This window comes from Nuphar pumila, chromosome 3 (assembly GCF_984573655.1).
Source record: "Nuphar pumila chromosome 3, dmNupPumi1.hap1.1, whole genome shotgun sequence".
Classification (NCBI taxonomy): Eukaryota; Viridiplantae; Streptophyta; class Magnoliopsida; order Nymphaeales; family Nymphaeaceae; genus Nuphar; species Nuphar pumila.
In genome coordinates, this window is record NC_143251.1 from 139352075 (window position 1) to 139364654 (window position 12580).

General features: G+C 35.8%; 1 protein-coding gene across 1 annotated transcript; it reads left to right on the forward strand.

Annotated features, from left to right (window-relative positions):
• The first annotated feature begins 805 nt into the window (after positions 1-805).
• LOC149844069 (arogenate dehydratase/prephenate dehydratase 1, chloroplastic-like) lies at positions 806-12265 on the forward strand. The gene is made up of 10 exons (XM_090002037.1): positions 806-1108; positions 2460-2552; positions 2632-2832; positions 2924-3004; positions 9686-9781; positions 9954-10031; positions 10116-10205; positions 10305-10372; positions 10545-10626; positions 12083-12265. Exons 1-10 carry the CDS (start codon positions 1025-1027, stop codon positions 12137-12139), a joined length of 930 nt encoding a protein of 309 aa, XP_089858163.1. The 5' UTR covers positions 806-1024; the 3' UTR covers positions 12140-12265.
• The last annotated feature ends 315 nt before the right edge of the window (positions 12266-12580 follow it).

A 12580-nucleotide genomic window follows, 5' to 3' on the forward strand; every position in this document is an offset into this window, starting at 1 on the left:
TCCCAAAAAAAACATTTTCAAGTTTTAAATATTTTATCTAGAAGTTTCAATTTTGGACAAGACCTTAAACCCATATCATTTTCTATTTTTTTTTATGTTTCCCCATATTTATTAAATATTAATTAATTTATTTTAACATATATTTTTCCAAAAAATCTTGAGATAAATAAAATTTTTCAAAATCTCACTAGAAAAATATTGGCGATAACTTGTCATTTTATACTTTTGTCACTACGCTCCTTCATTTATTTTCTTCCTCAAAAAAAAAAAGACTTGTATGGATTTCATTCACATGGCACCACTACCCCATTAATAATCCGATTCGGATTTGGTATTAAATTTTGCATCCAAATCCGAATTTGAATCCAAAAAAATCTGAATCCCAATATATGTAAATATCATATTTTAAGCTAGTCGGATCCAGATTTAGTTTAATCTGAACTCATCTTTTTTAGTCTGATTATGTCAGCTCATATTAGGCATTTGGACTCGGTAATAACTAAATCCGACCCGAATCCGACCCGACTACATCCCTAATTTCAGTCACTTGCCAGTTGCCACCACAAAGTTTCGAGTGACACGCACAAGGGAATCAAACCGACACCATGTTTTCCTGATGAAAAACGAGTTCCCAAAGAAGGGGCTTGGCTCTCTCACCTAGTCTACTTCACTGCACAGTGCACACCAACTGTTTGTTCTTTGTTATGCGGAATTACTCAAATAGGCAGAAAAAGGAATGACCAACCTTGTAACGTTTCCCAACCCATCTAAACCCACTAGAAAGTAGAAACGTTTTGCTGATAAAGGTCCTTGCTACGGCGGCATGAGAAAACCGAGTGTGGTGCATGAGAAATGTCTCTGAAAGCACCCACCACGTTCAGGTTTCAGCGTTGTGGTTGCCTGGGGAGAGGTGATCTGGGGCCTAGTCATTGTGGGTATGAGCTGAAACCCAGCAACAGGAGGTGGGGAAGCCAGGCTTGTGCGTGTAACGGATATGCTCGCCTGGCGACTCTGGTGAGCGACGATGAAGCACCATCGTCGGTGGAACTGCGACCGGTGGACGGAAGCTTGGATGTTGAATCGAGGAAGGAGATGGTCTCTTGGCCAAGTATGGTTTCAAGTGGTTTCTTGTTTCATATTAATTTCGGATTGCATTGGTTTGGGTTTATAAGTTTGCAGAGGTGCCAAGTATAGTTTATTCTTTCCTCTTTCATTTTGGTTTCCTTTGGTTTGGCTTCGTGGGTATCTGGATTTGTTGCTCTCTCATTTGTTGGATCTCATCTTATATGGTACCTATAAATGACTTATACCGTCTATAATAAAAAATAGGATTTGTATTTCATGGCATTGGGCTGAGAGAAAGTGTTAATAAGATGTTTGTTGGATCTCATCTTATATGGTACCTATAAATGACTTATACCAACTATATGAAAATCAAAATCAGGATTTGTATTTCATGGCATTGAACAATTCATGAGAGAAAGTTGCTAATAAGATGTCTGTTCGTGTGTATTGCAGTGAAGTGTGGCTTTTGCAGATCAGTGGTACTCTTTAAATTTTTTGCAAGTTTTTAGGATGACTATTTGATGACATTTTATTTGATGATGGGCGAACCATTTTAAGTGGTTGTCGAAATTGTAATGCTTTTAAGATGTTTATTTATGGTGAAATTTAGCAGTATTAAGATTTAGTATCTATATGAGTTTCTTTTGAAATTGAAAGATTGTGGACTGTGTGCTTTTGTAGACTCTCCTAAACCATGGACGTTCAGATTAACTTTAGAGTGCTCTTTTCTCGCGAATTTTTGCCCCTCTATTCGGTCGGATATGATAGCTGGACAGAAGTGCCGCTATTGGGTTTGAAAACCACCATGTCTATCCACAACTTGGTTAACGGAAAACACGAGAATAAAAAAGAAAATATTACCTCAGATCTCCATGTGAAAGATGTTTGTTTTATTAAAGTTTTCTGTTATTTGTTCACTCTCGATTCATCCATTTTTGTTTGGATGTGCTAGAGTAGATTATGTGTGAATATTCAGAACACGTTGATGGACTTCAGTACTTGATTCCATTGTTGTGCTTAAGTATGTTAGGTAATCTTGTTGTAGGAAATCCGTCAGGCTCATAATTAGTGCTTCTGAGTTCAATGTTGCACTTAATCGTGCCATCTCTTGCCGTCTCTTGCCAATGATTGATGAACTTTATGCATAATGTAGAACCATTATCTATCACGGATCATGCCACTTCTCCTAGCTATTGGTCTCAAGTCCGTGTGGCCTATCAGGTTAGTTGTGTTGTTTAGGGTGTGTATTTGGCAATTAACTTTGTAAGGAGCTATCATAGTCGTTCTTGCTTGTTATATGTGGTTATTCTGGTTTTGGTTTGATTGCTAAAGGCTTTTGACTGCTTTCTTTTTGTTTGCGCTTCTGATTTCGGTTTTGTGAAGTATTTTTGTAGGGTGTACCAGGTGCATATAGTGAGGCAGCTGCTCTTAAAGCATATCCTCAATGTGAAGCTGTCCCTTGTGAACAATTTGAAGCTGCATTTAAGGTTTCACTATGTGCTTCTGCCTTGAAATTGGTTGCCTACTCGAGGGTGTTAAGTCCTAACTTGTTATGTTGGTCTGCAGGCTGTTGAACTGTGGCTTGTGGATAGAGCTGTTCTGCCCATTGAAAATTCTTTGGGTGGAAGCATTCACCGCAATTATGACTTGCTGCTCTGCCACAAGCTGCATATTGTTGGTGAGGTGCAGTTGGCTGTCGACCACTGTCTTTTAGGGTTGCCAGGAGTTAAGAAGGAAGAGATAAAACATGTCCTCAGTCATCCACAGGTTCTGGTTCTTAGTTGCTTTTCTTTTAAATAACCTATAACTTTTAATGTTTCACGTAAGAGTTTTTGTGATTGAAACTGCTTCATTTCAGGCCCTTGCTCAATGTGAGCTCACACTAAACAAATTTGGGGTTATTCGTGAGAGTATGGATGATACTGCTGGTGCTGCTCAGGTTCGTGTCCTTTAACAATTTCATTTCACTTTGTGAACACCTAGTTCTTCTCCTCGTGATATTGCTGTTAAATTGTATTGCATCTCTTATATATATTTATATATATAGAGAGATACATATACATATATATATATATATATATATATATTTTTCATATATATATATGTATATGTATCTATCTAATCATATATATTTAAATATATATATTTATACCCGACAAGGGTAAATCAGTCTTTTCACTTCATTTTACGCATATTCTTATTTAAAGAATATGTATGTAATTTTCTTTTTCTAATTCCTTTTTCTTTTTTATTTCTTTTGGCTTTTAGCCATGGAGGGGCCCACTTCATATGAACGTTGGGCCCCTCCAACGGTCAATAATATGACTGTTGGAGGGGCTCCAACGTTCACATGAGGCGCCCCTCCAATGGCTTTCTCATTCCCTTATAAATAGGGGACTTCCCTTCATTGTATTTTAAGCTTTTCTTAAAGCTCTAAAGTGTGGCTTCAATAATAAGAGATTTTCTTATGCCTTTGTGCATGTGTTTTCGTGCCTTTGTGCACTTGTGAGTGTTCTCCTTGTGCCTTTGTGTACACTTTTTACATCTAGCCTATTGTGCTTTCTTGCACATTTATTTCTATAGAGATTTTCACATGGTATTAGAGCAAGGTGCTTAAAGAAAGAGGATTGTGTGATTCTTCACATTATCGGTTGCTTCGAAAAATGTGCCTTCAACTCATTTTTTTGGTGATTGATGTGAAGACCTCTTTACAATCCAATTCGTGAGAAGTATACCACAACAAGTAAGCTCTAAAAACTTATTGTGGTACGTATCTTTATCTCTCTTCTCTCTTCTCAAATGGGTGAAAAAGATTCCCATTTGACTCTTGGCTTTAAACTTAATGGATCAAGCTGTTATGTTTGGGCCGGCAACATGGAAGCCCATATCAAAGGAAAAGGGCTTTGGGGTTATGTCCAAGGCTCAATTCCGGAATCGGAGTAAAAAATCACCTTGGTAGAAAGATATGAGATTAAGATTCTTGAAGGATAAGAGAGAACTAAAGCTCTTGAAGAATATAGCAAGAACTTGAGGAGTGGGAAATGAAAATTTTTAAGATCCTATCGTGGATTTTTTCATCCGTTGAAACTAGAATCAACGCGAACATTATAAAGTTCAAGAAGACATCTCAAGCATGGGAATATTTTGAGAAAATGTATACCTCAAGGGACTTGTCCCATAAATACTACCTTAAAAAAAGGGCTTTGGCCCTTCTTCAAGGCGAAATGACCATTAGAGAGTATTTTGCCGAACTCTCCTTTATTTGGGATGAGCTTGCCATGCTCGAACCAAAATGGAGCGGAGAAGTCATAGAACTTCGTCATAAGCAATTAGAGGAAGATCGGTTCTTTAATTTTTTGAATGGGCTAAGGCCCAAATTTGAGCAAGTTAGATCTTCTCTCCTATCTTCCTTCGCTTCTCACTCTCTTGAAGATGTTATTACAAAATTGAGTAGGGAAGAAACTCGTATGGGCATAAGCAAACACAATCCAAGTGTTCTTGCAATGCCTTCAAATCAAGAAGAAAATGATGGAGTGAATGTTGTTTCTAGGCCGGAAAATAATTTGAGAACCTATAAACCTCCTCATTTTAAAAATCAAAATCAAGGAGCTAATAGTGGACAAGGCGGAAGAAGGGACTATAGCAAAATTGTATGTCATTTTTGCAAAGAACTCGGGCACATCAAACCAATATGTCCCAAATGGAAGAAATTGTTGGCCATGACCACCACATCCCAACCGCAAAAAGAAAAAAGTTCATCTACTTCCACAAATGGAGCTCTATTTCTAAATCAAATTATGGAGGCACTTCAACCTCTTCTCAAGGGAGCCATTTTCGGAGTCGTCGTGTCTATATTTTCTCCTCTAGGCAGAGCCGGACCTGTAAAGAGGCCAATGAGGCTTGGGCCTCAGGGCCCCTGGGCCCAAAAAAAAATTAGGGGCCCATTTTTAAGGCCCGAGCTCCCCTATTTTTATTTAATATAATATAAATATTTATAATATTATATTTGTTTAATGTGAATGCAAATTTTATTGTTATTTTGATTCTTTAAAAAAAAAATCGGAGGCGCTGCCCGCCTCCTACTATTAATAGTGGGCCCATTTTTCCCCTCTGCCTCAGGCCCCATAAAACACAGGTACGGCTCTGCCTCTAGCTAAAACCTCTTGGCTCTTAGACTCGGGTGCATCATTTCACATGTCTCCAAATGCTTTATCTCTTTCCAAATATTTAAAAAATACATCACCATCTTTTGTTTCAATCGTAAATGGCAATTATCTTGAAATTAAAGGTATTGAAAACTTTGAAAGACAAAATTTCTTTATCCTCAAAATTAAATTTATACCAAAATTAAATTTAAATTTACTTTTCGTCTCTCAACTATCGGACCATGGATGTTATATAAAATTCTCATTTGATAAATGTTTAATACATGATCGTCGGTCCGGGAAGTTGATTGGGGAAGACTCTAGGAAGAGAGATTTATACTATGTGGACTCTCTCCAAATACCAAAAACTACCTTTTGTAATGTTGCACAACATAAAGATATAAATGTTTGGCATAAAAGATTTGGTCATCCAAACATCACAAAGTTATCCTATTTACATTTTGTCAAAAATCTTTGTAGAAGTTTCTTTTCTTGTAATGATTGTATTCTTGGAAAAATGAGAAGTATGCCTATTGAACAAAGATCTATGTTTGCCTCTAAACCTTTTGAAATTGTTCATTCAAATGTTTGGAGACCAGCACCCGTTATATCAAAAGGAGGTTTTGCATATTATGTAATCAAGAAGAATGCTGTGGAGGGGTGAAACGCGATCGTGAATGAGAAGAGGGGAGCGATGCGTGAGCCAGGAGGGGTGAAGACAGATCATTCTTTTGTGCTGCCGCAGGTTTACCCCAATTCCCTCAAAAGAGAAGAAATAGAGAAGAAGAAGAACGTGGTGAGGTGAAGAAGCGATGAAGAGGAGAGGGGCCTCGGGTGTGTTTTTATAACGGCAAGCCATTATGGGTTTTTCAATGGAGGTCCCCTGCAATTTTCGGAATTTTCAAAAAAGGTTTTTCTGAAAAAGAGCTTTTCAAAAAAAAGGGGGTTTTAGCCAAAAGGGGTTTTCATAAAGTAGATGAACTACTTTTTTTCTGAATTTTGGAAGGAAAATCTGAAAATATGAGTACTTTTAGCAAGCGGGACCGAAATGAGGTTTTTGAAAGGTTTTTGTAAAATTATTATTTTAAAATAATCAAGATATTCTAAAATGAGGGTTTTTTTTCAAGAAAAGTAGGGTTAATTTTAGCAATTGATTTTCAGAAATGGATATGGGTCTAGAAATTTTGATAAAACATTAGAATTCAGATCTCAAATTGAGATCGGACCTTGTATTGAGAAAAACCTCTGAGAAAATATGAAGAAATTGATTTTTTTGATTTTTCGAAAAATAAGAGATTCAAACTCAAAATTGGATCCGGATATCCGATTTGGATCCAGGATTGGGTCAGATATAGAAATTGAGCATGGATTCTAGTGAATCCGAGAGATTGTTGGATATACTTTCTTAAACACAAACATTAAGTATTTTCGTATTTTAAATCATATCATATGATGATTAAGAATTAATTTAGTGAGAACGTAAAAATATTTAGGACCGACTCCGGAGGTGAATATCTCTTCAATGAATTTAAGAGTTACCTTGAAAACTATGGTATTGTTCATAAAAAATCATGTCCTAAAACCCCTCAACAAAATGGGTTGGCTGAAATAAAGCATAGACATATCATTGAAACCACTAGAACCTTACTCATATCTTAAAACATTCCAAAAAGATTTTTGGCCGAGGCGGCCTTTGCATCCGTCTATCTTATTAACCGTCTTCTATCCAACAATCTAAACAAAATTTCTCATTTTGAAATATTATATAAAAAAGAACCTAACTATAATAGGTTAAGAATTTTTGGATGCAAATGCTTCGTACTTACGGACAAAAATAATAAACTATCACCAAAAGCCATTCCTTGTGCATTTCTTGGATATTTCGAAACACATAAAGAGCTTCGATGTTATGATGTTTCAAATGACAAACTATATGTCTCAAGGAATGTGACTTTTTTGAAAAATGGTAGTAGTTTCGAAAAATGTGAATCACATGAAAATAAAGCCGACTATTCTTTTTTATTTGACCTATTATCTAGAAACGATGATATTACTGATGATGAATTACTATGTAATGATACTAGTGATCATGAAATGGATGAAAACAACAACGATTCCAATGCATCTATCAACTATCATCAAGAAAGAGGGACATCTAGTGATCCCATCACTTATACACATAGAGATAAAGGCATTTTTAAAAGTGCAATTGAACAATATAGTGAACCTGGGGAATCTACCTCCTCTTATGATACAAATCCTAGAAGAACTGAAAGAACTAGGAAAGTTTCATCTAGATTCGTATCCTTCGATTAATTCTTACCTAAATATAGAGCTTGTCTTAGTGCCATTCACTCATATTTCGAACCTATAAACTTGAGAAAGCCAAAAAATGTGTCAAATATAAAGAAGCTATGGATAATGAACTTAAAGCTCTTAAGAAAGCTAACACATGAGAATTTTAAAATCTCCCTAACGGAAAGAAAACCATAGGAAGCAAATGGGTGTTTAAAGTCAAAACTAAGAGTGATGGATCTCTTGAAAGATATAAATCTCGCTTAGTAGCAAAATGATATAGTCAAGAATATGAAATTGACTATGATGAAACATTTTCTCTAGTAGCACGCATGGTCATTGTTAGATGTCTCATCACCATCGCCTCAATTAAGAAATGAAATATTTTTCAAATGGACGTCAAAAATACCTTTTTAAATGAAGATCTTAATAAAGAAGTCTATATGAATGCTCCACCAAGTATGAAAATTTTTAAAGGAAAAGTTTTTCGATTATGAAAGCTCTTTATAGTTTAAAGCAAGCTCCCAAGGCTTGGTACGACAGATTTAACAATGTAATGTTAGAAAATGGATTTTCATTATGTATTACTGACACTGCTCTGTTTGTTAAGAAATCTGATGCAAGAATTGTAATATTATTATTATATGTTGATGACATGTTAATAACATGTGATGATGTCAAAGGAATCAAAAGCATTAAATCTACATTAACCACAAAATTTGAAATGTCAGACTTAGGTTTTCTGACATATTTTTTGGGTATTGAGTTTGCATATTCTCACAAAGGTTATTTTTTATCTTAAACTAAACTTGCTTGTGATGTTATTGACAGATCAAAAATTACAGATGACAAGGTCTGTGAAACTCCTGAAATAGTAGGATAAAAAATAAAGATTGATGATGGAATTCCTCTGAAAGATCCCACTCTTTACAGGCAACTGGTTGGATCACTAACATATCTCAGCATTATTAGACCTGATATCTCTTATGCAGTACATGTTGCTAGTTAGTTTCAACATGCTCTTTCTATAGTACATATGAGCGTAATTTTCTGAATTATCAGATACATAAAAGAAACTATAAACAAGGGGGTATTTCTATCCTTCTTCTCTGATTTAAACTTAATTGCTTATGCTGACTTTGATTGGGGAGGTGACTCAAATAACCGTCACTCTTCCACTGGTTTTTGTATCTTTTTAAGAGAATCCTTGATTTCTTGGAGATGCAAGAAACAAGAGAAAGTGTCTCTCTCGTCTACCGAAGCGGATTATCGAGCCATGGCAACCACTACCATGGAAATTGTTTGGATTCCGAGATTGCTGGAAGACATGAGCATAAACATTCAAGGGCCCAAAAAACTGTATTGTGATAACAAAAGTGCAATCTACGTTGTCAAAAATCACACATTTCATGAGCGCACAAAGCATATTGAGATAGACTGCCACTATGTTCGAGAAGAATACTTAAGAAGAATCATAAACCTCTCTTATGAAACATCTGAATATCAACTGGCCAATTTCTTCACCAAGGCGCTGTGTTCTCCAAGATTTAACTTTCTTCTTGGCAAACTTTCGGTTATGTCACCCTAAGTTTGAGGAGAGGTGTTAAATTGTATCATATTTCTTATATATATTTATATACATATATATATATATAATCATATATATTTAAATATATATTTATACCTGACAAGGGTAAATCAGTCTTTTTACTTCATTTTACGCATATTCTTATTTAAAGAATATGTATGTAATTTCCTTTTTCTAATTCCTTTTTCTTTTTTTCTTTTTTATTTCTTTTGGCTTTTAGCCATGGAGGGGCCCACTTCATGTGAATGTTGGGCCCCTCCAACGGTCAATAATATGACCGTTGGAGGGGCTCCGACGTTCACATGAGGAGCCCCTCCAATGGCTCTCTCATTCCCTATAAATAGGGGACTTCCTTTTCATTGTATTTTAAGCTTTTCTTAAAGCTCTCAAGTGTGGCTTCAATAATACGAGATTTTCTTATGCCTTTGCGCATGCGTTTCCGTGCCTCTGTGCACTTGTGAGTGTTCTCCTTGTGCCTTTGTGTAGACTTTTTACATCTAGCCTATTGTGCTTTCTTGCACATTTATTTCTATAGAGATTTTCACAATTGATGCTTATAATTCTATTATAAATTCAAAGTTTTATGGGTCAGATTGTAGCTGCTAAGCAGCTTAGAGATACCACAGCCATTGCAAGTGCTCGAGCTGCAGAAATATATGGACTTGATGTTCTTGCAGAAAAATTACAGGCAAGACTTTCACTAATTTCCATTGACACTGTTTTATGCATGCTGCTGTCAGTGCGATGTTGATGTGTTCTTCTAATAGATGATGAATACAAACAGCAATATGTTAATGCCTGCAAAGCTAGTTTACTTTAAAGTTTTTAATCAGTTAGTTCTTTATCAAATTTCTGTGCAGGATGATTTGGATAACATTACTCGCTTTCTAATACTCGCCCGGGAACCTATAATTCCTAGAACAGATAAACCTTTTAAGGTTAAATATGTCTCATTTTTATTATCCATTAATCAATATTTCTTTGAGTTTCCTAATTATGATGTTTTTTCTTTTCCATGATAGACAAGTATTGTATTTACTTTTGAAGAAGGTCCTGGAATGCTTTTTAAAGCATTGTCTGTGTTTGCTTTAAGGGACATTAATTTGACAAAGGTATTATTTCTAATGTTATTCACTAGTGTTTTCTTTTACTTTTGCATTTATGATCAAACTCTGAACCCAACTCCATCTATTCAATATTTGCTTATCTAGATAGAGAGCAGACCTCAAAGAAAACAGCCCTTGAGGGTTGTCGATGACCCCGACAATGGAAGTGCCAAGTGAGGATGCCATTTAGTTTTGCATTGAAATTGGTTGAAGTCTTACAATTTTCTATCTGGCAACAGTACTTTGGCTTGTCTTTGTATTTCCTTCTATTTTAAGGGGATAATAGGAATGAGTTCCATACAGGTAAAAATTATAAGTTGAGCAAAACACTCCTTGCTGGTGTAGGTACTTTGACTATCTTTTCTACATTGATTTTGAAGCATCTATGGCAGAACCACATGCCCAAAATGCCTTAAGTCATCTGCAGGTAATTTGATATATTATGGAAATTATGATTCTGAATTGCAGATTTAATTTTCTGAGCTATGGTTGCTTAAGTAGTCTAGTACTTGTTGACAACTTCTTGTGACTTCTTGTACCATTGATTCAGTATTGGAATGAACTATCTTGTTTTAGGTGCCGTTTAGTATGAATAACTACCAAAATATTAATGGTATTGAGTAATTATGGGCATTTAATGCAATTTCTGTTTTAAAAATTGGAAAAAATGGAAAAAGAAACACAGAAAAATGCAATACCTAAATATAATGAAATGGAAGAAACAAGATACAAAAGCTAACAAGAGAGACCTGCATCCATTTATTGGGATGAATATGCAGATGTGTGAGGACAGTATCTGAATGAATAGATTGCAGATTTTTCACCTAGAACATTGCCATCATAGTGGAGGCTGTATCACTGGCTGTCGAAACCCTTTTTATGCCAGAATTATAGTCCACAATCCTATCCATAATCATCCATCCATCAAAGTGAGCATATATTTGCTCTATCCTACATGCAAATTGGATGTTGAAATGCTCTCATTGAACATGCTTCTAATCAGCCACTAAAGTACAGCTCACAAATGGTTAGAAACTTCTAATCTAATTACTGCACTGAACATTTCTGGTCCCACAATCTTGCCATGAAATTAAAGAATGGAAAAGTATGCACTTCTCACCTATCTTGAGGCTCATAACATTACAAGACATGCTACATCAACCTCTGTAATCATGTTTAAGTGGTGTTAAGATCCCCAACACAGTCTTCAAATCTTGAACCTCCACAACTTATTTCAGCTGTCTTTTATGTGCAGACACATGCAATGTATCAACCCGTCCTTCCTATGTTCTCTTATTCTGGACTTAATGCACAAGTCATGACCTATCATTATGGATACAGACGCATTTTTTGTATATATTCATGTTATTCATTTTTTAGTTGAAGTTCTGATAACACATCAGAGTTTCAAGGAGGGCAACTGGTGACACAGGTAGACAAACCCATGCACCAGTTGGTTTAGCAACATGAAGTAGATTAGACTATCTGTGCACCCAGGAATTATCATTCTCCCCTTGAAAGGCAAAAATAGCATTTCTATACTACATAAATAATACACATATCTAATACATGTCTACAATAGTAATTCTCAAACGGGAATGAGCATTTTAAGTGCACGGTTGCTTGAACTAGGCCATGTGGATGGGCTTGTGCATCTATTCAATCTATAAACTTCAATAACAAACCTAACTAGGTTTGAAGGTGCCAGAAGATTAAATATATGGACAATGCTATCAAGCACTAGTCTCTGTGATGCCTGTTACCATCACATTTTGCTTTTATATATTGATGGGAGTTTTGGCCCAATTGCTTGTTTTCTTTTTGTTGTTTGGAAACATCTGTTAGCACTCATTCAAGGCCACTGCGTTTAATGTATTGTGCAGGAATTTGCTACATTTCTTAGAGTTCTTGGATCATACCCTATGGATATGCATGTATAAATGCTACTTCCGACTGGCAGACTGCTGCTGCTTTTGATGTTTCATAAAATTATGAGAGCAAGAAGGAATGCACCTTCTCAAGTTTTTACAAACATGAAAAGTATAATAAGTTATGATTGTGATTCTTGATAATTGCCCCTCTCGTAAAACTTGGTAAAGTTGATTACGAAACTGACCCTGCTACCAACTTTCTCATGGTTCATCTTGCTTGTGAAAGCAAACATGGCGGTAACGAGTCAGGGTGGAGGGACGCCTACCCTTAACTATAGGCTTCTCTCATGCTTATAAAACTGCACGAGAAATTCACTTCTTAAAAACAGGAAGTTTGCTCGTCTCTTTATAAAAATGAACTAACTTACCTGCACTCCCCTTCTCTTAGTTCCACTTTCACCTCTGCTGATACATTTCAAGGTCATGCGCCTGAGCATTTCTGATGCAAAT